This window comes from Falco peregrinus, chromosome 4, assembly GCF_023634155.1.
Source record: "Falco peregrinus isolate bFalPer1 chromosome 4, bFalPer1.pri, whole genome shotgun sequence".
NCBI classification, from domain to species: domain Eukaryota; kingdom Metazoa; phylum Chordata; class Aves; order Falconiformes; family Falconidae; genus Falco; species Falco peregrinus.
Genome location: NC_073724.1, coordinates 118,248,653 through 118,269,457, shown reverse-complemented (window position 1 = coordinate 118,269,457; position 20,805 = coordinate 118,248,653). Strand labels below are relative to the sequence as shown.

Here is a 20,805-nt window from a genome sequence, read left to right as displayed (position 1 = left end):
TGTAACATGGCCCTACTTGCTTCCCCCTGTGGTTATGTTATGCAAGCTGGTTAGAAAGTTGAGATGAGGAGCGAAGTAGGTTTAAACTACTTCTAAATTTTAACTAAAGTATGATTAATTTTAAATTACTTCTGCTAGATCAGTTGTGCCAACTGGAAGGTACCCTTTCTTTCCTCTAGAAGTCATCCCCAAGTACACTTTCGGTTTTATTTTTCTGGGTTACTAAAACATATTCCTGTCTCTCCATTAGTGGCACTACACTTGTCCAAGCCCTTTTCAACTTACATATCTACCCCAATTTCTGCTTATTTTTTTCTTTCTTAATATATGTTAGCTTCCTATCACTCCTATTCCATAGCGTGGGGCTTGAAGTTCCTCTGAGCTTAGAGTAAATATCTCAAATAGCAGCGTGGTATTCTTTCCAGGCCGCTGCCTCCTCCGATCCTCATCATGTGTTGCTGTTCCTGCCCGATTCCCCTGCACTTTCCATCTCTTTCTTGGGTCTGCTTCCTTCCCAAGATAACTACTTGGCAAGTGTTCTTTGCTCACGAAGCATGTTCCCCATTAATAAGTGATGCTAGCTTCTCTCTCATTCCCTCACAAAACACCACCATTTATTCCCTGAACAATTCTAGCTATAATTACCTAATTACCAGCATGTATAACATACCATTTAGTGCTTTTTCATGTCCTGGGCTTGCTTATGTCTCTAGAGCACTGAGTTGGGAATATTAACAGTGTAGTCTCTGCCATGTATCACATGGTGCTCCATGCATTTATTACTAGACTAAAATAATAATTTTGCTAGTTTATATTGGCAGTACCCTTGGTGTGAACACATACAACATGCTTCTGGTTAGCTTGCCCTGTGGAAGAAGCTCTGCCTGTCGTGTTTTGCATGTTGCCAGTGCTCACAGGTCTGAAACATGCACTGTATATAATACAGTGGAGAAAAAGCAGCTCAGGAATGCTTTTTAACCCAGAATCTAAACTGCATTCAGAACACTTAAAAATAACTTGAACAGTATTTCATGGCAACCTTTTAGGGTTGGAATTGGATTTGCTTTTGGACTCTAAATCTTATTAGTGGGAAAGGAGCAAATGCTCCCAACTGCCATGTAGGAAGTTCACAATTCCATTGTCCAACCTGAATGCAGATAGTGAGGGTAAATTTATTAATGATGCACTTTCTTGCATCTGGTTCTTCAGTGTGTTTCCCATATTCTAAACAGGATTATTTTTTTTTGTCTTAAAATGAAATGGACATTTTTCCATCCCCAGTAGCGCTCAGTGACAAAATAGAGCAGGAAATTACTGTTTTCTAAACCCCTTCATTTGATTGGTTGTTGGTCATGGTGGTCTATGTTCACAAAAGTAATTTTGAAAGACCTTATTCCTAGCCTAAGGATATTATGCTTTGGAAAAGAGCCACCTCTTTTGGGAGAGTCCTAATTTGTAATCTGGCTATTTTTTAACTGAAAGATTATACACAGTACCAAAGAATTAATACTTTTTAGCCAACTTCAGTTTTCCCACTTACTTGTGGTGTTAGGAGAGAGCAGTATTTTGGGGAACAATTAGAAATACAGAAGAAAAACGTTTAAAAAACCAGTCTCGGAGAATGTGAATTCAGGAGAGAAGGGGAGGTGGTAAAATATAATACTTGAACAGATGAGATTTGAAGTTGGTATTTTTCCTTTTAGGGAAAAAAATAAATTACTAAAGTGGTTTATTTGTATGTAATAGTATTTATGTATGTTACAAGCTGCCTTTGAAACATCTTGAACTAAATTTTGCATTTTTTCTCTCTCTAGGGTATACCCATGGCTTAGAGGTCTAGGCTATACATCTTTAACTGTATTTTTAATGGGATTTTTTCTCTGGAATGTGGACAACATTTTCTGTGATAAACTGAGGTGAGTTTTTTCACTTTGTTCAGATAACTCTTAATAGTCTTTTATCATAAAGCTTTGTATTTTCTGTGGTGTATATTCAAGTCCATGTCATGGTATGTATGGTATGCTGCCTACAGAACATTCCATGAGGGTTTTATGCAGTTTGCTCACGACTAGATTCAGCACTCAAGAGCTTTTTTAAATCCATGAGTATAATTTTTTTTTAAATAACTGATTTTTATTTTTAACTTCAACTTAAATTGAGAGAAATTAATGTCACTGAAGTATTTTTGAGGTTCTGTATCTTACTAAAGGCTACTATTCACACTTGATTTCATCTGAATGAGTTCTTTATCCTGCATTTTTTTTTCTTTTTGTTTCTGCTCTTGCCATTTCCCAGGAAAATACCAAAAGCAGTAGTTCTGCACATTAAAGAAGTATCTATTGCAATATATCTGTCACCAGTAAACAACAGCTGTTTGAGCATCTCAAAAAGAACAGTAACTCTGTGAGCCAGTACACTGTGCTTGGCTGTCATTATTAGCCTGAAGTCTTCTGGCTTAGCACTTGTAGAGGAGGCCAGGAAAGACTTCCTCTCTGTTTAGTGTATTGCCAGATGGGGTAAAAAAGGCCCCCAGACAAAGCTTGTAGGAGCCCAGCATCTCATCATGTGGTTAGATATCCTGTCTGTGCATGAGAGAGCACCAGTCGAACAGGTTGTTCTCTTAATGTGTGTTACACCAGAACTGGACAACTGCATCATGGCACCTTTCTTCCACTTAGTTGTGGTACTTGTGTTCTGCCGCAGGCTGGAGGAGATGGAAAGGTTGATGCCAGCATCCAGAAAATGTACTCTTGGCTATCTGGTGCACTGTTATGCTGCTGAATCTGTGGTGTACAGAATCATCCTAGAAGGTTGCTTTGTCAGGGTCAGACTGCAGCATGCTGTAAAGAGGTCTAGCGTTTTCCATCTGTCCTTGTTGGCTCTGTAGTCCATGCACTAGGTTAAGCCAACTTAAAGTTAACTTCAATGGAGTTTTCTTTAAACTTTAAAAAAAAAAATGTAAGTGTACTTAATACATGGTGCCTTGTCCCTAGAAATGCTTGATACAGATGGGATAGAAAAGCTATTTGCCGACACAAATGGGTGGATATACAGTGACTTTGCACATACTGGCATCAGGGTTGATTTTTGCAGCTGCATCACATCAGTAGTGAGATCATAACCCCCAATTCACCGAGCCTGCTGAGCTGCTGCAGGTCCGTGGGGCTTTTGAACTTTTTCCTAGACTCAAAGATTACACCAGCTGCTGAAGCACTTTTTTCCATCTTTATTTTGTAAAGGGAAAAAAAAGTTAGCATACTTTCTGTAATATTTATTTGGTTGTGGTGCTGGAAAAAATTAAATACACTTGTTTACTAGCTTTAATCAAATGTCTGCAGAGCCTTGAATTTCTCCAGGTGGTACTACGACTTGAACCTTTGGAGAAAGTATATTCCAGTTCCTTGTAAATTTTTATTCTCTAAAGATCTAACTTGTGAATCATTCGCCTACCTGCTCTTTTGATTTTAACGTTCAAAATTGTATTTTGGTTCAGGTTTTGTTTTTCTGTATTTCATTAAACCTAGAACTTATGCTTTTGGTTGTTTTTTTTTTTATAAATAACACCACATCTAAAGCACTTAGCTTCCCTGGTTGTATCCATGCACTTTTGAATTTGAGCTTTGAGATTTCCTGCCATCCAAAGCCTCAGAGGCTGTGCTGGGGTGATCAAAACTCTTCATACGTGTGACTGAGCAGCTCTGGAAACTAAGCAGTAGCTCAGGGATTAGTGTTTAGTCAGGGGGACTGAACATTGTAACATCAAGCAGTAAATAAGTATTACAGAAGCTGCAGATTTTTCTTCCTTAACACCTGCAATCGTAGTTTTCCTTTTTTGTTTTGACTGAATGTGAAATGAAAGTCAAGAAAAAAGACAGATGGAAACATTTGTTCCACCATCAACCAAAAGAGGCGTTATCTGCAGAAGCCTAGTGAGCAGGAGAAATCAGGGAAATGGAGTTCCTTCCCTTTCTCTGTGTCCATCCCTTAGCCTCTTCCCAAGTAGTTCACACCCCATAACTGTGCAATGTACAAAGCATGTTGGCAGAGTATTTCAGACCTCTATCATTGCTTCCTCACTGAACACCCATTTTATCCCTGCTTTAGAGTACAACAGAGGAAGGCAACCTGAGCTTCCATGGAGGTGGAGAACAGGTGGTGTGATTGCCAAATGTAAAGTGGTGGCGTCTAATGGACCCCATTTCCTCTCTCAGACCGTAAACTCAGCATTTCATCCTATGGACTGTTGTTGATGGGGTTTTGGGGAGGAGAATGGTAGAACTCATTTGGGACTGTGGGATGCTGTAAATAGATTCCCTGAAATCTGAGTCCAGAAGTAACTGATTACTCATTGTGTAAAGAAGCATGAGTTTTCTTTAAATGTGAAGAAAGCCAGTTTGCTAGTATCTTTCTATAGTGGCAGCATGAGCTTTAACTGCTGTTCCTCAACTGCTGAAAGCCTGAGTCATGAAGCACATGCCTGAGATACAGAAACAGTAACATGTGATCTGACAAATGAAGCACCGCAATTTCAGATTGCTTAGCTTGGGGAAAAAAAGAACAACCAACATTGCATAGTGTTTCTTTCTTACAGAGCACTACGAGAGAAGATGCCTCCTGTTGTGGGAGCTGTGACACAGTTTCATGCATGGTGGCATATCCTCACAGGCCTGGGCTCTTACCTCCATATCCTGCTAAGGTAGGAAATGTTTCCTAAACCGTAAAGCAGTCTTAAGAGTTTTCCCACGTTCAGCTGTACTTCAAAATGTATTGTCCAAAAGAGCAGGAAAATGACTTCTTACTAAACCGATGGGAGTTTTTCTTTCCTCTTTGCAGCTGGTCTAAAAACTTTCTAAAAGCAATTTATATTCTTCGAAATGTAATCATTAATCTTTAATAGTCATGGTTTTTCAGGAAAATGTAATTCAGAAATTGGAAACATGTAGCAGTTAAACTGGAAAACTATTTGACAGAGCATTAATTCAAAATGTGAGCTATTAATACCTTTCTGTTCTTGAGCAGCAATCCCGAAGTACTTAAACATGTTTAATTTTAGAAGCATAACTAACCTTTTTGATAGGCACTGGCCCTCCTGAGAACTAGCGGGCATCATGCTGTAGAGCAGAAGGGTGACGACCAAAGTGGTTGGAGCAGAGCTGTTCCCAGAAGGGCAGGATATTAGTTTTAGGAGATTTAAACATGAACCCAAGTTGGCTAGTCTGCAGCCCGTAGATGTCTCTCGCTTTTGTTCTATACTACCATCTAGTGGAACCAGGAGCAAAAATAGAATTTAAGCTGGAATCTGAAGAATTTCTATAGTATATATGGTATAATATATAATGAAATAACATTAATGGTAAATTGCCATTTGCCCATAACCAAAAGAATGTCTCTCTAACACATACATTCTATGTAGTGAGGAAACTTGAGTATGTAAGGTTTTTGCTGTGTAACGTAGTGTTCTACTTTTTCGTCAGGTGTTAAAATAGTTAGTAAAAGAGAAGTGCAGGGAAAACTGCAGTTCCAGTATCTGATCTGACAGCTCTTTTGTATACACGTGTATACATATACATATATATGCACACATATTTACACGTATGTGTATTTATGTACATGTATATATGTACATTTATTTGTGTGTGTATATATGTATATACATTAAATATGTCAGAGTATGTGGAAAACAGCTTCTCCATTTTGGCTGATGGGTTGCCGGCTGCCCTAAAGGCTCCAAGATAATTTTTTGAAGAAAATTCCTCACAGAAAGCAAGTGATACAGTGAGTTTGGATAGCACAGGCAAGGTTTTTACAGCATGCTGCACAGAGAAAATTTGCGTTAGCATCCTCCAGCCCTTGGGGAATGTACAGATTTGTCTGTCCTACCTGAATGAACTACATGCTTTCCCTGCAGTAGTTCCCCTAGTATTTTGTGAGCCACACAGTGGCATCAGCTATGTCCACTTAAAGAACTGAAGTTATATACAGGAGAGTATCTGCTGAGGGGAGGGAGGCGTATAAGAACAAAAATGAGGTACAGAATCAGTCTATGTTGCTTACCCCACCCCCCATGTAACATCTGCTACGTTTTGTGGTACATTGATCTAATTTCATCCTTCCAAAATGACAGGCTATAGTCTCTGCTTAGTCCTTTCCATAGCGGAGAGAGTAATTAGTTCTTCAAATTTCTCTCTTTCTCCCCACACAGGTAATAGGGTAGATGAGTTTGCTAATCATGGTCTAGTACAAAGGGGTTTACTGTAGGCTCATGCTTCCTATTTTGCATAGATCTAGGTGGAGTGGGTAGCTCTGTAATCACAGAAGCAATACTTTTCTAGTTGGAAAACAAAATTTGGATTATTGCATCATTATTATTTTATGTGCTGTGTTATACATGAGATTTTAAGCACACTTTTCTCCTTTTCCTCAGTTTATACACAAGGACACTTTTCCTGAAACACAGGCCGAAGGTGAAGGTAAGGAAGCAATATTTTATGTCCATCGGTGCACCTGCAGCGTTTGAATGTCTTGTGCTTTGAATATGCATTGGGGCTAACTGATTATGCCTGTTAGGGTACTATCTTTGATTTCTACTACATCCCAAGAAATGCAGTTGAAATGATGGTTAAACCGTGTTTGGTTTCTGTTCCAAGAGACATAACATTCCAGGAAATCTTTCCCCTCTTCCTGTTTTTGTTTTAACAGTTTGTTTTTGGAATATGGCCTGTTCTTCTGGTGGAGCCGCCCAAGAAGCTTTGACTGAGACCTAGGCAGTCACGTGCGATCACCTAGCCTGGCTGAATAAAGCAATTCAACAGTTAACTGTGGCTGAAGTATCAAAATTATGGATCAATTCAAGCACCATTGCTATAAAAGGACTTCTCTGTCTTACTAGGCCAGCCGGCCGGAACAGAGCAAAGAGTTGGCACACTAGGGATATAATGTTTAGTACAGCTTTATTCTAAGTTGTTAAAACAAAGATTAAGACACAATATTTTTATGTATATATTGTATAGCTGATGATACTGAGCTAATATTTCGTGCTGGTCACAGAAAACTAACCATTTTTGAAGTGGATTGCATAGTTTTTCATTCAGTTGTTGTTCTTTCTGTGGTTTAAACTGATACTAGTAACTGAATGACAAAACCAGGCCATGGATGGCCAAGCTAAGCATTTGCGTGGCCTACATTGAACTGAATGCTTAACCCGAACTACTTTAATCTTGCACTTTTATACAATTAATGAAGTATGTAATGATTGATTTAGGGCTTTATCTTGCTTTTCCACAGCCTCCTTTGCAATTTATATTTTAAGCAAAATGGTTGGGATACCTGTGCCATTTAGTTCGCTTTGTACCGAACTTCCATTTTCTCTTTAGTCCAGCTGATGTACATCGTGGAGGACATTCCAGGGTGTGACCAGCAGAAGACACTTAGATGAGGAAGCATTATAGGGGTTCTTGTTTGTGTGTTGAGACTGAATTGTTAATTTCTTTGACCAGTGATCCATCAGGAGGCTGCAGGGTGACTGTATAAACACAAGAAACACTTTTTTAAATTTTTTTATAATTATTACTTACATGCCTCCCTTTTCTATCCCTGCTTTTTACTGCCCATGTCCCATTCGTACTACAGATGGACAAACACCTTAGGTGTGTGCTCGTTCAGCTTTGAGCTTTGAAATCATCTCTTTCGCTTTTTTTACAAGTCTTAATATTGGTCAGACTTTCAGAAGCATGTTCTTACTCAGAAATATTGAAGAAAGAGTAAAGAACAAGATTGATGTTGAGGATACCTCAAAATATAATAGGCAGCACTTTGATTGCTTGCTCTTAATCTGTCCATCACATGGTTACTCTGAAAATATGACCACCTTTTTAAAACCAATTTTGGGGATTAATGGGGGGAGGGAACCCACTGATTTCTGCAATATTTATCTACCCAGCTGATGAAAGTTTATAAGTAAGCATAAAGAAAACATTGAACTAACACAATTTTTCAAAATATACCTCATATTGGAGGCTGTGGTTTTGACTCTTCAGATCTTGAGGAGACTAACAGAGTCTGTCTCTGGGCCTACTAGCTGCCGTGCTATGCAATTTTTGTCTGCTTTTGATGCTCTGAGGGGCTTATCCATCTTGCCCTGAAGGAGAAAAGAGAAATGCTGAGACTAATTGGGAATTCCATTCTGTATTGATTCAAATCATGCCCACAGCAAGGCACGGTAGTGTAGCTATAAAGCTGTCTCCCGGATCACAGAGTCCTGGCTATTGTACAATCAAGCAATGACTAAAATGTTCTCCTCCCTTTAATGTTTTTTTTTCTGTTTGCGGCGCAGCTGCATCTTCCATGGCCATCAGTAGCACTCCTACTGATGTGAGACTCTAAATAAAATTGTGGCTTTTGTTATGTGGCAGACCCTGGACTCTTGGGATCAAATAGACCCAAACTCGGGGCTAGAACAGTGACGTCAGTGAGGTTTAAGCGTGTGCTGATAGCAGGGCATTTCAACCTGTAAACCACTATAAAGACTCCTGAATGATAATTTTAGAACAAATTTGTTGTCAGTAGGCTCCAGTTCCGTAGATACAGTCAGCATCTGGGTTGGGAAATTTGAGTGATCTTCGGTCTGAAAGAGGTTGGAATAACTAGAATAGAGGTAGGAAAATGCTGTCTTGGATCAAGTGTCTTTGATTATCCAGAAGGCATATTTTTTGTAAAGAGATTTGAGAACTGTTTTTAAAATGTAGCTTAAAAATAAGTGCCTGCCTGTTCACATCCAGGCTCTCTCAAGCATGCTTCTGCACACTGTATCTAATTTTCTTTCACATTTACATGTTTTCCTAAGTTAGGGAAAGAGTCCCATAATAGGAGCAGTGCAGCAACAAGACATATCAACAGTCAATTGTGACATCTGCTAGGTATGGTATTATTTTTAAGAAAATGCACAAACCCTTTATTTTAGTGGCCTTATCTTTGTTACTGGAGGATCGGGGGGGCTCTGGTTTCCCTTTAATTGAAAGAACCAGTGTGCTGAAAAGCCACTTTCTTATTGGTAAGGTATCTCTACAATGGTATATTTTAAATATATTTGCTGACTCTCCTACACATTTGCAACTAGGAATTGGTTTGGTTTTGAGTTTTGGTTTTGGGTTGGTTTTTTTTCAGATCTTGTTGAATTGAATTGTCAGGATTTTGAAAAAAGTTGGAAAAGCCCTTGTTTTAATTTTATGCGTCTGTTAGCTTTTCATTCACATATCGTTTGTCACTGTTTTTATCTTTAAACAAATTACGCAAATTGGCTTCTCCATTCCAAATGACCAAAACCATGCACACCTCTACCAGCCTTCCAGCAGCCTTTCTTTCAGGTTATTGTTAGACCCTGAAGAATGTAATTTACGTATTTGTCCTTCTAAGCGTAAATAATCTAAAATTATGGGTGCTTTGGTTTAATTGCCTTACTGATCTTGTGAGTGATATTGAAAATGGCAAGCCATTTTTACCTGCATGTCACTGAAATTCAGACTTGCCTTTTCTAGTGCCTGGGAAGACATACATCCTTACTCCTGTAATGTCTTAAATGTCTGTTAAATTGCTTTTTATTTATATGACTTGTATGACATGCTGATTATTTTTTTTTCTACAAACCTTAGAGCAGCATATCCCAAACTTTTCTTGCACTACATCTTACAAGGTGGATCATCTTTGATCCTATTTGTTGAGTAGGATTCAGACAACAGCTACTTTAAAGAGAATTATGGAAGTAGCAGGTGTTGTTCAATATGAATCCTATAGGATGTGTTGGACAGACTTGATAGCAATGAACTCTTCTATTCTTTAACATCCATGAAGAGCCAGGAAATCTGCCACCTTATGACCGTCGGCTGGGCACAGATCAGCAGCAAGTAGTTCTGCAGACCGTGAGGTGAGAAACTCTTCCTTGGGAATAAGAGAAAAAACCTCAAAATTACTCTCCCAGTGCAGATCAACACCATACCTTATGCTGGGAATCTAGATTTTTTTTCTGCATACAGCTCAAGACATGCATTATCCAGAACTGAAGCTAAGACATGATAAACAAAAATCTGCCATCAGGAGGAATCTCATCCGTGTTTTGAGGACAGTGTTGTGGGCTAGCGGTATTAGTCATCTCGGGACTTCATTTTAATGCTTTTTCTTTTAGCACAGGGAAGATGTGCTACCCCTAAGTTCAGAAGACTACCCCATAGTCAGAATTGGAATATGCAGTCGAGCACTTGCCGATCTACCTCTGTCATGTATTGTACAATACCCATGCCCTTAATTAAACATATATATATATATATATATTAGAACAGCCTGACTTAGACCATGCAGCTCCTGAGGTCGGCAACAATATTGTACTGCTCTGTGGCTGACTCTCTTCACTCCATAAACATCCTGACTTGTTCAGTGTTGTGTCAGTCTTAGTTTGTGCTCAGTCTGCTGTTGATCTGTGTGCAGAAGTCTGGCTGCTTTAGAAAGAGACACAAGTAGGAGAATTTCAATTCAGACAGGTGAAGTGAAAGCTTTTTGGAATTTAAGTTACGTTTAAAACTAAGATGCAAACAAAATAACATGGTTTACATGATTTTGGGAGAGATGTGATGAAAAATACTGTTTCACAATTTGTTTTATTTCTCTTTTAATCTAGTATTGTGCTGTATTCATCCCTGGGCTTGTCTTGTTTGGCTAAAACAAAATTGTGTGTTTTGAAATGCAGTTGATTCTTTTGGCCATAGTGCATTTGCTTCCAACACCTGGTTTCAAACAGCTAAATGAGTTTTTCGGCTAGCTCTTCCATGTGAAGCGCAGCGACAGAAAGTTCACCCAACATTACTAGTGTTTCTCACAGTCACTACCACCTTGTTTAGTCTGCATTCCAGAATTTCAGTAATACTGTTTTTTAAAATCTGTTTCTCTTAGTGGATGTATTTTTGGCATTTGATAGCTGGTGGTGAAACAAACAATTCAATACAACATTTCTCGGTTGAAGACAAGCTGTAATGAAGAAGCAATGTTGTTTTCTTCAGTAGACCTCAGAATCCAGGAACCACGCCTTCATTTTAGTGGAATGTGTGCCCCATAATTTAAATAAATGTATTCAGGTAAAGTGGTTTACTTTAAGGAATCCCCATCTGCACTTTAAGTAGATGGTGGGAGGCTTTAACTGGTAAGTACTGTTTGTTTAACTGTGAGACTTCAGTAGGAAGAGGGATAAATGATGGAGTCTTTATTACCCATGAGAACCGAAAAGCCAGAAGGAGATTGAGAAATCTTACGTGGAAAGAGAATAACAAAAGATTAAGCATAGAATCCCATAGTATTAGGTCAACCACACTCCTGGGAACTGCACTTTAGATACTTCGGTAACAAGCTTGAATGTGTTGCTATTTTTACCTTTAACTTTCCATGCTGACTCTGCACTCTTTACCATAGGAGTGATGTAGTCTACATTTGATTCATTGTAGATTACTTAGCTGCTGTTTTGTGAGGATGGAATGTGACAGGGATCGTTTCATACGTGAATGAATACCTTTCTTATCCATCTGGAACATCCTCCCCCAGCTTTGTTTGAGAGTCGGTAATGTAACTACAAAGAATATACTGTGTAACTCTTAAGGTCAGTTTGGCGTTTCTTTGTTCAGTTTCTCAGCGATGACTGCCTGCAGCTGCCAAGTGCCTGATCGCTCTGTTGCAAGTCTTTTCTGAGAGCTGAGGCTGTGTTTTCTACTGGGGTCTGGAAGACAAGGTCCTTGGTAGGTGAAGGGTCACTTTGTTTTTTTGTTAAGAATTCTCTGACTGCAGGAGTCACAGCACTCTCTTTAGTCGCTTTCCAGAAACACAGTTACCCAGTATGTGTGCCTCTGCTTGGCTCGGACTCGAGCCTGACTACCCCATGTCCCTGATGCTGTTGCATCTTTTCAGATTTGGAAAGCTGGTTGAGGGATTTAGCCCCACAGCTGGTGTGTGTTTTAGTGTGTGTAGTTCAATGACGGGCAGTGTGAGGGCGAAGCGGTCAAGCAAGCACTTAATGCAGAGCCCCATTACTGGAGCTCCCAGCCAGATGCTCCAAACAGGACTGGGGATGTGGGGGTTCATGTATACGAGTTTGGGGGCAGGGTTGATGTCTGAACCTCTTACTTTACTTCAGAACTCTCCCTTTTTACTTGTGAAGTGTTTAGATTGGATTAAGCATGTATTTGCAGATTTTGGAAGAACCAAGTTCAGAATCCAGCTAATTGAAGACCCTAAACCAGTGCCTGCAAATTTTTGTTGCACATACTTCACACAGGTTGAATCTGCCTGATGTTTGGAGCAGATTGTTGAGATTTCAAAAATGCAAAGATAAAGGGTCTTCTGGTTATTTGTCCACAGGAATAGCTGTAAGCACAACCTCAGATTCATCCTTCTTTCCCCAAATCTCTGGAACACGCGTATGTTTCTCCAGAGCCAATGTTGAATAGCGTGGGTTTTCACACATGCTCATAGCAAGTCATGTACCAAAATGTTTTCTAAATTAAAACCTTGGTCAGTTGCTGCAGAAGAATTTTTGTTGTGCATACTATTGCTTTTGGAAGAGAGAGTTTCAAGCAGCGTAAGTAGCAATTACTCCTTAAACTGACCAGGAACTGGTTTTTCTCTTCATATTCCAGACTGATGTTGACGATATGATGTTGACTATTGAATTCAGCTTAGTGCACTGATGATGTTTACCGTCTTAGCAAGTAACGTCTGTCTACCTGTAAGGCACATGAAATACCCCACGTGTTTTGTGACCAAACTTTCTAACATTGACACTATTAGTTCTAACGTGTGTTTGGGTTTGTTTCCTGAAATTCAGTATATTGTTGCAGATGGGTAACAACACTGTGACAGATGAATAGCAGTTGACAGCCGCATTGAGGAATGCTTATTGACAATTTGGATATACTGAACTGATTCTTCATACCAAACCGGCTGGTAACTAACATTAGGCTTATGTGTATCAGCATATCTTGTTTTGCAAAGCACAGTAGCTTTGAAATATTTAATGTATTTCATTTGTTATTCATGCTGCAGTCAAGCACTAATTTGTGTCTTTATAGTTAAAATTATTAAAGAATTTTGTTTTAAATACAACTTTTTCCAGGTGTTTCTTGGCTTTTGTGTTGCACAGGGCTGGCTGGTTCGTCTTGATTGCTCTTCAGTAGATGGCTGGTTGCCTGTCTTGGCAAGTGGGTGCACAAGTCGGATGGCAGGATCGCTGTGACCTGCATTGATGGGGAAGCTGCCTGCCTTGCAGCTACGAGGATCTGAGCTCCCATGGTAGTGTCACAAAGCTTGGTCATCTTGGCTTCTTGCCTGCAGCCATCCAGTAAACACAGAAATGTTTTAAAATGGAGATCTGCTTGCATTCGTTTTGAACTCCAGTGCAAGGCTCTGGAGTTTCCCAGTCTTTACTGCCTTGTGCTGGGGCCCTTCGAGCACTGGCCCTTGCTCAGAGGTGTAGCTGACTGCAGATAGAGCAGGATCTTCTCCCTTTCAAAGGCCTTCCCCAACGCACAACAGTTAGAAGGGAACTCAGGTGCTTGACATGGGTGGGAGATGAAAACGCAGGCATCGGATGAATGTGGTGTTAGCTTGGAGCGTGCAGTTTGCACGTCCTTTGCCTCATGCTTTTCCTGTTTCTTCCAGTGAGAGAGGAGAGTAATCACTGCAGGGCAGGACCGGACCTCCCCAGGCAGAAATCATGGACCAGTAGGCACTAATCCAGCCAGTCTCATCACACCCCAGCAGCCAGGATTAGTGACCATCAGGTACTTCCCCCACTTCTGGCAGCTCTCCTGGGTCCTACTTAGAGCCTCCATTTTCTCCCACTGTGTCTTTTACAGCCATGTCTCTGCAGGGACAGTCTTGAACTAAATATCAGGGGGGTGCAAACCACAGAGCAGGAAGCCTCTTAGCTGTGTGTAAATGTTTGGGGGAGCCAGTGCCACCCCCCTTCGGTGCTTGCTGTGTGGTGCTGCACAGAGAGGCACATCCAGACTCTGCAGTCAAGCATCGCCCGAAGGCTGGGCTGGGTGAAATCCAGCTTTGCGTTTTGAGCTTGTGGCTAGCCTGGAACTGAGTAATACTTGGAAATTTCCCTGGGGATAAAAACATTGTGGTTCTGTCAAAAACCTCCTCCCGACCAGAAAATTCAATTTTGAGCTTCACGATTCCCTTTCAAGACTGCCAATTTACTTGCAGCTTTATTAATTTCTTATTCCCTCTTCCCCCCGCCCTTGTTTTTTCTTTATTCAGCCTGTTCAAGGGCTAAAACTGAAGCTGTATACTTGTAACATTTTACTCCCAGTGGCTTTAACCAGAGACCTGGCTGTGCTCGGTGCTGCACCCACAATGGGGGCAGTTGCTGCCGGTTTGGCAGAGGAGCTGGTGATCCAGCCTTGGACCTTCAGTGCTACGTACATGGAGATGGTGGGGATAATGGAGTCACTAATGGAGCTATGATGGATCTCTTTTCTCTGTGGGTGACTCCTTTTTTCTGCAAAGGTACCTCAAGCAGCCCAAGTGATCTTGGCTTGGCTCTTCCCCAGAGGGATCAAGCACTCAACATGCTTCTGTTGAAGGTGCTTGTGTTATCTCTTGGGCTTATCAAAAACAAGATTTGAACTGGCCAGAGGTGAGATCAGTGCTTTGGCATTACCTAAGGGAGTTCTGTGTCCTCAGAGAACATCTTCAGGGCAATCTGCTCTGCCTCCCCAAACAGCCTCTTCTGCAACAGCTAAGACAGGGCAAACTGGGGTTGCCTGGAGGGGTAGGCCTAATACCAGACTGGGGTTCAGCAGGGCTCCTCTGGTGGGTCCCCACCTTGCTCACATGCAACAGCCAGGAGTCTTGGTGTATGACGCTTTCAGCTGCTACAGCAACCCAAATAGCTACTGAAAACCGGCCAACCTCATTAATCTCCTTCATTGAGACTGACTTTGTAATTTGCATGCAAGAGGCACCGGCTGACTTAATGAAATTAGCAGTAATTAATGGTGCTGACATGCATGTACAGCCAGCACAGGGACCAGCTGAAGCTTGGTGTGTGCCGCTCCTATGGACCGTGCGCCCACAGCACCCAGCAACGCCTTGAGACATCAAGGGCTCTGACTGGTTCCTCATCACTGAGATCAGGTAGGTGGATGCTAATGAATAGCAGCTCGCATGATCCCACAGAAATGGAATTGACCGACTTACTCTGCTGATGTAAACTGATGTCAAACCCCTAATATTTATAGGCTGGCCGAATGTCGGAGCTGCGGTGATTTATGTGGATGCCTCACCTTGGTGCTGCTTTCCCCTCATAGCTGGTGTGTTGACTCACTGCCAAAGCACAGAACAGAGTAAATTTGTTAAAATATTGCAGTATTATAGAAACCTGGCAACAAGTCCAGCGTCTTCTCCTCAGGTAAGAGAAGTGATGAACAGGACGGCCAAATCCACTCTGCACCCAGGCAAACCCTGTGAGTCATTGCCTAACAGGATTTTGTTCATTTAGAGTTCTCCAAAGGATTTGATTGTTGTTTTGTAGTTGTTGGGGGTTTTTTTCTTCTATTTGTTTGGTCTTTTCTTTAGTGGTCTTGTTTTTAACATCCCACCTTGGCTAGAACAAAGCCAAAATGAAGTGCTAGTTACAAGATGAAAAACAGCAATGGACCTGTGAGCAACAGCACCAAAGTAGAGCTGTTACAGAAGTGGTATTTTTATACAGGTTATCTGAAAAGCAAACAAACTCCAGCTGTGTTTTCTTGCTGCTGGTGTTAATTGAATCAGGAGGGCTGATTAATATTGTGGACTTGTTTCTGCTGAAGATTGCTCTGCCATATCCCCCTGAATTTCACTATCAATTTGCTTTGCAGCCGATACAGACGCTCATACACACCCCTCTGGAGTAGTTGTGGCTCTTCAGTAACACCCAGGACATCAGATACTCGGTGGGTTTGTCCATATGTGGTGTTCGTGTTCAGGATGGAGTAAAAGAACTTTTTCCTGTACCATGATCCATTTAACATCCCAGCAGACCCCTTGCTCTCCAGTAAGCATCACGGGGCACATCAGCAGCCCCATGTCAGGTTTGTACAACCACCACAGCAACAGCCCCAGGCCAACCCATGACGAGATCTTGCAATAGATCAGGCTTTAGGGGAAATCAATGTTTAAACACCACTCAGGACAAACCATTTTAAAGATGGAACCCCAAATGAGCATAAAAACCTGGCCTTTCTTGCCTTAAGATGTAACAGTGCTAGGCAGTGTGCCTAGCAAATGCCTCCAGCAAGGGTGGTGATGTGTATCTGGAGCAGAAACATCCTCAGGTGGCAAGGCTGGAGATGGAGAACATCACTATTCAGCCTACAATTTCAAATGAAACCATTTTCCTGCCTGAATCTGTGTCCTGCCTGAATCCTATCTCTGTTTAGAGAGCTGTATTTTAATTTTTTTGTGTATAACTATACCATCCAATAATAAAGAGAGATGACTCCTGCAGCTTAAATTCAGAAGGCAGCAAATTAGGGAGTGGAGGAGTCTCTGGTGTTATTCATTAAAGTGTGACCGTAGCAGTAAGTCTCGTATATCAGTCCCAGAAAGAAGCATGTATCTGTATGAGCTGTGAAGGTACAGTCCATGTCAATGCGGAGAGTAAAGCCCTACTGCACTTGTGTTAAAGGCCTCATTTCTTTTATGTTTTTCTTGGCTTGGCTAATGGGAAGTAACCCACCCAGTTCTTCACAAGCCGGCAACATGATTTCTGCATCGCTCACGCTGACCCAGATATGAGGCTGTGGGATTTCTCCTGGCAGACCCTGGTTTGGCAGCATCAGTCTGTGGGTACATCTGGAGCAACACTTCCTCAACTGAGGTGCCCGGAGGCAGGGACGATGCCCCATGTCCCTGGCTGAGCTGTTTTACTGATTAACAACCCACAGAAACAGCCCCCGAAGATTAAAAACTGGCATGCAGTGGTGCTGTGGTGGTGGGAGCCATACCCAAAGGCACAGGGGTGCTTGTGCCTGGGGGATCACCCCGTTTCCCCTTGCTAATGGGGGACAGTAAGAGCCAGTTAGGGCCAGCATGATGCTCCATCCCCCTATCCTGCACACCCCAGCTGCCGTGCCCTAGTGCGATGCAGCCTTTCCAAGGTGGTGTTTGAAACCTCTAGGGACAGAGATGCTACAGCCTCCCCTGCCTGCCCACTCCAAAGCTAGACTTGGAAAGTTTTCCCTAATAGCTCAATTAGATACAAGCCTTGTCCCTCCTTCGGGCTTTTCTCCTTGTAAGAAGCTGAATGTGAAGGGGATTTCCATCTTACTTATTTTCTCTAAACTATGTTGCTGAGCAGGAATTTTTTTTTTAATATCACTGAACTGGAGTATTTGGGGTCTTTAGAGCTGAAATAGAAACTTTTTAATTCTGAAACCCTTTTTTCCTCTATCTCTTGTTGGCATCAACACCTTCTTTCTGGCAAAGACATACAGCAATGAAAAGATACTTCATTGGCTCTGTATATCTAGACTTATAAAAATACCTTGTGCAAAGAGGAAAAAATCTGGATGCTTTGGGATGAATTTATATCCTTGGGCAGTATGATTTCCCAGCCTCACACATGGCAATCGGTCTTTTTGTGTTATACAACCTCTGCTGGGTCTGTTTTTTCTCTATTTTTCCACTTTAAAACATAGGGATGCCCATGTGAGACAGTGCCAACCCCCGGGAACCCTTTGAGCAAGACCAAAGGCTCCCACAGGATGTAACACCCAGGTTGGGCATCCCAAGCCTGTCCCACTGGCCCCACGCAGCAGCAAATATCTCCTTCCACAGCCCAGACCACCTGAGGTCCACTGAAAGCACCACAGTAAGCCCCAGGGCTGCATTTAGGCTGCAAATGCTTACCCAGATGAAACAAGAGGCTTCACTGAGAATTTAAGGCAAAGCTAATCATTTTGTCTTTGCTTTTCCATACCAAATACTTCACACAACACACTTGCTTGCTAATTAATGCAGCCATTTCTTCACAATGGGCAAGTAAGTGAGATTACTTGAGTTATTAAAAAATGAGGACCTGAGATTGTAAGGAGGACCATATAATTATCTAGCTGGCTGCTGTCCCCTATTGCTAGCTTGGGATATTAATTATTTTCCTGCTGATTCAGAGGGAAGATAGCCAAGCTGTGAATCAGCCCTGCCACTTCTTGCAACACCTGTCTTTTCCCTAGATCTCCTCTCCAAATCCCAGCCAGGTCTGGCAGTGCTTTGTTAATGAGATCAGGCGTAATTGCAGCACGAGCAGGTAGGGTTGCAAAGCTGGGAGAAAATTGGAGTAACAGCTTTTCCTTCCGCATTGTAAAACAGAAAATGCGAGCTGTAAGCTGGATATATTTTTCTCCAAAAGACTGATTAACATTTGCTTTTTTGCAGAATCAGAGGGTTCCTGTTTCCTTCTCCGGTGATCTTCTGGTTGCCTGCACAAGTCAGACTCCTTTAAAAAACACACTGATAATCTGAAACACAAAAAAAATCGCTTAAATTCTCAACTCATGTACACTGCCCAGCAGCCAAGATAGGCATCCTTGTGTGAGTGGAAGTAGATATGACACAGATTTAATGAGGCAAAAACTTCTTGGCAGCACCACAGGTCTGCTCAGAAACTGCATCGTTATTCATTTACTTGACTAATGCAGTTGTGTCGTGCAAAGGGGTGGCAGGGGGGAGTAAATGGGGTTTTTTAAATGGAGGGCCAAGTAAATGTGTTTTTTTTAAAAAAAAAAACACAAACCAACATAGCTAACTCAGCAAGGTTTTCTGAAGCTTAGGTGGGCCTTGGGCATATTGTAGTTTTGGGGTTGGTGGAGAAGCCTTCCTGGTGTTGAGTACACTGGGAACCCTCTGAAGATTTAGGTGTCCTCATCACCATGTATGCAGTGCCCGAAGCTGCATGGCTAAAAAAAGCATTTTAAATTACTGTTATGTTCCCAGTATCTCTGACTGAGACGCTTCTGTTCTCTGAAACTTTGAAAAAGAGGGGGATCAAGGCACACAAGATGCCATTGCTATTGTTGTCATCTGCATTACTGGTGTGTGAGGTGAGTATCTGCACAATGCAGGTGGTAACCAGTAATCTCATCCACAGTGCTGGATAATTGCTGCTTTTCCCAGTATATGATAAAAAGGTGCATGTGGAGCTTTTTCAGAAATTGGTGGAATCCGTTTCACAAACTGGCAGCGATGAAAAAACCACTGGTGTCAAAGATCCTTTTGAAAAAAAGTATATTTGGGAACATCTCCTACGCACTCGCTTTGGCTACAGCACAGTATTTCCCCCTGAAATACAGAAGTTGCAGAGGAGGAAGGGGCAAAAGCCAGGCGCTAGACACCGCAAGAAACACGGATGATTTCAGAGCATGCACTGAGGGGCTGTACCCAAGTCAAGGCTCTTGTGGACTCCCAAACACAGCAGCTGAATTACGGTTCAGGGGTTAGACAAGGATGCTGCACAGTGCCTTGCTGCTGGGGTTTACATGAAGAATTACATCCCTGTTGTTTTTTCCCACACCCTCGGCTCCACCTTTCCAGTCAGTCTGTACTGCAGCAAATAAATCTTGATTGCACTAATAGTTTTATGCTTGTCTAGCGTTTGAAGCTAAGCCCGGATGATGCTGAGATGTAGAGGTGACCTTTCTAATTAATACTCAAGCAACTTCCCTGAGCTCTGTAACCGGAGACAGTCCAGGAGCAGAGGTTGGAGTTGGCTTCCTCACCAACTGCAGGAGTCAGCACAAGTGCTGGAGTTGCTGCATGCTGATGTTAGGTCAAGGTTAGGCTGGTAAGCGATATCTAAAGGAAATACCCTAGAAGCCGCCAGGACATGCCCTAGAGATGTGTCTTGCTGAAGAAGAGTAGGTTGTGGAGTGAAAATACTTGCCTTGGAAATGGTGGGGAAATGCCCAGATAAGTTCTCATGGGGTGAAAGTGATGGGAAACGTGTATGCATGGTTCCTGGTGTGGGGGTGTGATGGGACACACGGTCACCACAGCAAATTATCCTCGGCCCTTCCGAAACCTCCGTTTCCTTGAAATGCAGTGGGTGTGAGTGGCCAGCCCACAGGTCCTGGTGGATGTTGGAGGTAGCTCAGTCAGAAATATATTGCACAAAATGAGTAAATCCCTGAGGAAAAATTCAGATCCACTGGCTGCTTGTCTTACTGTCTTGTCTTGTAGGGAATCATGAGTCATTTTAGTTGTCTTCTAGGAGCTTTGCTCCACATATGTAATAGCAAGGACTTGGTCAAGGGTGTTCCCATGAGGTCCGGCATTTGCCTGCTCCTCCTCCCCGGAGTTGGCCGCTCCAAAAGCCAAGGAGGGCAGTCCAAAAGTGACACCTGACAATCACCGTCTGGAAGGACAAAGTCTCTTCTGATGCAGGAACCAGGTGGTACATTGAGGTATCTACACATTATAAATGGGCAGTATTGTTAGGCAACTGGGGAATAAGGACAAGCTCAAAACACAACAGTTTTTTAAGATTTACTTAGGAAAAGCAAATCTTGCCTTTCTGTGAGTTCTTCAGAAACAAGCCACTGGTTTGCGTAGTGAGCGTGACTGGAAGAAGAGAGAAGCTGTTATCAAGCAAAACTCAGTCTCAGTTACACCAGTACAAATCCAAAGTCATTCAACCGATCCCAACATTGATTTAGGCTTGTGAAGCCAAGATTAGAATTTGTCCTAATTTCACAACAAGCTGCTTATCTGCGAGAAGAGTTGTGT

At 41.9% G+C, this 20,805-nt stretch overlaps 1 protein-coding gene across 2 annotated transcripts in view; it reads left to right on the top strand.

The window, feature by feature from the left end:
• The window catches only part of ACER3 (alkaline ceramidase 3), a 59,572-nt gene extending 46,438 nt beyond the window's left edge, over positions 1-13,134 (top strand). For both annotated transcript variants that reach the window (XM_005231138.3, XM_027777900.2), the window contains 4 exons: positions 1,815-1,916; positions 4,592-4,696; positions 6,425-6,470; positions 6,700-13,134. In XM_005231138.3, coding sequence (XP_005231195.1) covers positions 1,815-1,916; positions 4,592-4,696; positions 6,425-6,470; positions 6,700-6,753 — 307 coding nt within the window. In that variant the 3' untranslated portion in view covers positions 6,754-13,134. The remainder of the gene's footprint in view (positions 1-1,814; positions 1,917-4,591; positions 4,697-6,424; positions 6,471-6,699) is intronic.
• Positions 13,135-20,805: the final 7,671 nt, after the last annotated feature.